Below are 3,818 nucleotides of genomic sequence, written 5' to 3'. Positions count from 1 at the left end.
AAAGCATATTGCGGACCAATACATGCACACAATTGATTTTGACTTGGTAGCAACATCTTCAAAAAGATGATGTTTCGATACTATAGTTTCTTTTCTTTTTCATTACAAGTTCTGGGACAGATTTCAGAATCCCTGCCTGTGACATTTCCTTGCATATCTCTGAAATCATTGCTAGACTTTGCCGATACTAAGAAGTTAGAACTAGATAGCAAAGAAGAAAGCCTGTTCGACCAAGAGTAGTGAACTTTCATGAATTGGAAAAGGAGGCATTCAAGCTATATCACCTCAAGGAATGGATATATTGCATTTCAAGGATTTTTAGTCCGTTTGGAGTTTTGTACAGCTGCTAATAAGTAGCAGGAGAGGGGCAACAACATTCAAACAAAGCATTTATTTGTATCACCTCAGGATATAAATTCAAGAAGAAAAAAATGCAGTTTCTCTGGTCAAACAACCAAGCAGCAGAAGAACAACATCATTTTGCTATATCTCGAATTATATATATGGAAAGACTCTCTCAGCTTGTATGACTATACATATGCTTTTTGTTTATTTCCGGGACAGGGTGTCCATCAAATGAATAAATCAAATAGGAACTGAGAATATTTGGAAATGAATGAAGTAATGGATTCTAACTACATAAAGTGTTCCTTGGATAAAATTCTTATTATGTCGCTAGTCCACAAGGAAAGTGCAGGGCTTCAAGAACCAAAATATGCTACTGGAGCTCCCTTCTGCATCACAAGCTCTTGTATTGTTCATATCCTTAACCCCAAAAGGTTGCCTCATAGCATCTCTTTTGTTCTCCAGATCTTTACTGGGTGTCCCCTTCTCCTAAAGAATAGGTAATTACAGTAATTAGATATCTGCACAGTCAACTTCAAATGAAAAGCATATCATTGTGAATGGGGGGGGGGGGGGGATTCACAACAATAGCACTAAAATTATGTGATCTCTGTGTTTGCCTTTTGTACAGTTATTAGTGCCACATGCTGATGCCAACTGATTTACACACAAAAATGTATTACGATGACTCATAGAAGCCCAGTGACAAGGAAACAAGTATGGTCGAAATAACACGGGAAATGGAGCAGAAAGTTTCACAATGGAATATTGCTGATTTGTGGGACATTGTCATGCACAATGAACATCCAATAAGGTGTGAATCCTATTTGAGACCATAAACAATGGATATACCCACCACGAGCTTACAATGACCACTTGCTGCCTAATAGTTGCCAGAAATATAAACAATTCCAGGTTATGAATATTTATCGTTATAAGATTCTGAAATTTAACAGGTACAAGTATACTACTAAACACCCATGACAATCCTGATCTTGCAACCCATCCTTTGCATATTATTAGTATATTCGATAACATCTCCTTGTGACTTGAGCTATACGATGCTAAATATTGAAAGACGCTAGTTCTGTACAAAACCATCTTAGCTGCATAGTCAGACTTAGCAAACAAAATTTGAAGCCTATGAGAACCCATAACATTTACTAATCTTTCTCATGTCTACATGCTTAGGATCAACTGGTGCAAATAATGAAGTATGGTGATGATAATTCAGCTCATTGCAGGTCATAGCCAGTCATGGTATGAGTGACAAATTCATCCATATGATCTAATATCTACAAAATCAAGACCACGTTTCTTGTTAACATTAGATGTGCTTAAACACCATGATCTAAAACATATCGAAAGCCGCAGACACCAAGTAAATAAATTTTATAGGCATGCCGGAGTCACCTTCAGTGGCTTCTTGAGTGGTGAGCCTACCGTTGCCATCCCTCCAGCTTTAACATTCTTACTGCGGTTCACCGATGGGGATGGAAACCGCTGTGGAGTCGGCGGTGTTGCCTTCACCTCCTTCAGCACAGAGGGTGACCTTTGCTTCCCTGCTTCCACCTTCAACCCCACCTTCTTTCCCTTCCTGCAGAAACTAACATTCAGCGCCTCAAGCGGCAATCACTAAAATCCTCTACGCATAAGTTTGTATTGTAGTGACTATTTGAGAATTACATCGGGCTTGGACTCTTTTGTACTGTTTCTTGTCTTGCCACCTCCTTCACGATCTCCGAGGGAAGCAGATCACCGGAGGCACCATCACAAGCCACCTTCTCCGCCACACCGCTCCCGTTCCTGCACAAATTAAACTGTCAAGGATCTGAAAGCGCCAATCTGATAACCGATTTCCTGCATTGCTTCGCTGAGAGAAGAATTACATTGGGCTTGAGCTGCATTCCTCCAGGCTTTCTGAGACACGCCGGCCGCCGCTGCCGCCAACCATCCGCTTGAGCTCATCGTAGAACTCCGATATCTGGCCAAGTATATCCCTTCCGGAAAACAGGTTCCTCGCAGAGAGGGTGCTCTTGAGCTGCCTCGATGTGGTGTTCTTGCTGAGCAGCACCTCCTCCTCTGCATTGTCGGGCCGCTTCTCCGCACTGGACTTGATGGCCTCCTTGGCGTTCTTGGTCCACCGGGGGGCACCGAAAGGCGGCCTACTTGCCGCTGGTGGTGGTGGCGGCCTGGCCAGCGTAGGGTCCCGGTTCTCGCTGTCCTCCTGGAAACTCTTCTTGTGCGCTGCCTTTGGCTTGGGCGACGTGGAGGTGGGAACGGCACCGCCGGCGCCGGCGCCCCGCCACTTCAGGTTGTTATTGCCGTCTCTGAGCAACGCGATGGAACAAAAGGTCAGAACAGGATTGATCGAAGCAGGCGCGCGAAAAAAAAACACCTGAATTTGATGGAGAAAATTCTTACGCACCTGAGGATGGTGGCATTGGCGTTCCTCTCGCCGAACGGCAGCATGGCCGACGCTGATCGCAGCAGCTTGCCCTGTTCCGAGGAAGAAATGTGAGAAGATTCAGCCAATCAGGGGAAGAAAAGGGTCGCAAGAACTCAAGAACGCCGAGAAAGACAAACCTTGGGGCTGGGGCTTAGCTTGAAGAAATCCTCGGCCGTCTTCGGGTGATGGCAATCTGCAGCGCAGCAAATCAAGAAATCAGCACCGCTCCATTTAGCAGCAAAGTTGCGATTTTGCAAGAAAAGAGACCGGAATCGCAAGAAAGCAACTGCAAAATCCACCCCCTAGGAAGAAAGCTACGCGGATCAAGAACTTGGTCTGTTCTTGAACGACCCGGACCACCGGACAGCCGGCAATCAATCGGCCATCCAACAGGAGCGCCGCCGGCGTGCGCGCGTGGGGAGAGCCAAGATGAGAGGGCAGGGAAGGGCGGCGTACCGGAGCGGCAGAACCAAGCTTCTTCGTCGACGTCGGCGCGACCGGCGTTGGGGTCGGCGAGGTCGGCCCAGCGCGGGGCCACGATGCCCTCGTAGGTCTCGTCGCGCACGTACCGCGACACCACCCTGCTCCAGTCGATGTCCTTGGGCTCCATAAACTCCATCGCCCTCCTCCTGTCTCGTGCCGTGCAGAGGCGCAGAGGACGAGAAGAGAGAGAGAGAGAGAGAGAGAGAGAGAGAGACGTTGTTGCTCGTGAATTGTGAGGGCGGTGGCAAGAGGCGAGCCGTTACGTGCTATGACCTGACGGAGACGACCCGGCCCGTTGGCTCCCGGCCAATTTTCCGACCGTTGGACATCACCAGCACATTAGAGCACTAGTACCGACTGACAGTAGGGCCCACGTGGATCCGTAGAGCAGATGAAAAAGTTTATTTTACTCCCTCAACAATTCAATTTGTCCATCTAATTCCCTCAACAAAATTTCAAAGGTCAAGAGAGCCAAATATATTGTAATACAAAGAGTTTATGTAACTGTCAAAGAAAAATACTCAAGTTATTTGATTACCCG

The 3,818-nt window shown here is 46.7% G+C and overlaps 1 protein-coding gene across 2 annotated transcripts; it reads right to left on the bottom strand.

The window, feature by feature from the left end:
* Window positions 1-331: 331 nt before the first annotated feature.
* LOC133914465 (uncharacterized) lies at window positions 332-3,532 on the bottom strand. 2 transcript variants are annotated; one of them, XM_062357566.1, is made up of 7 exons: window positions 3,251-3,532; window positions 2,932-2,987; window positions 2,774-2,844; window positions 2,235-2,675; window positions 2,032-2,151; window positions 1,759-1,951; window positions 332-834 (listed from the first exon to the last, which is right to left on the bottom strand). In XM_062357566.1, exons 1-7 carry the CDS (start codon window positions 3,411-3,413, stop codon window positions 676-678), a joined length of 1,203 nt encoding a protein of 400 aa, XP_062213550.1. In that variant the 5' UTR covers window positions 3,414-3,532; the 3' UTR covers window positions 332-675. The 2 variants fall into 2 exon arrangements, with proteins under 2 accessions (XP_062213550.1, XP_062213551.1); XM_062357567.1 differs by having other exon boundaries at window positions 1,759-1,942.
* Window positions 3,533-3,818: the final 286 nt, after the last annotated feature.

The sequence above is a fragment of the Phragmites australis genome, chromosome 4 (assembly GCF_958298935.1).
Source record: "Phragmites australis chromosome 4, lpPhrAust1.1, whole genome shotgun sequence".
Taxonomy (NCBI): Eukaryota; Viridiplantae; Streptophyta; class Magnoliopsida; order Poales; family Poaceae; genus Phragmites; species Phragmites australis.
Note: the sequence above shows the minus strand (reverse complement) of the source record. Positions and strands in the feature narration are given on the sequence as shown.

Coding starts and splice junctions, on each gene's coding strand:
- LOC133914465 (XM_062357566.1), bottom strand. CDS start 3,413: ATGGAGTTTATGGAGCCCAAGGACATCGACTGGAGCAGGGTGGTGTCG. Junction 2,988..3,250: donor AGCTTGGTTCTGCCGCTCCG/GTACGCCGCCCT, acceptor GCTGCGCTGCAG/ATTGCCATCACCCGAAGACG. Junction 2,845..2,931: donor AGCTAAGCCCCAGCCCCAAG/GTTTGTCTTTCT, acceptor TCCTCGGAACAG/GGCAAGCTGCTGCGATCAGC.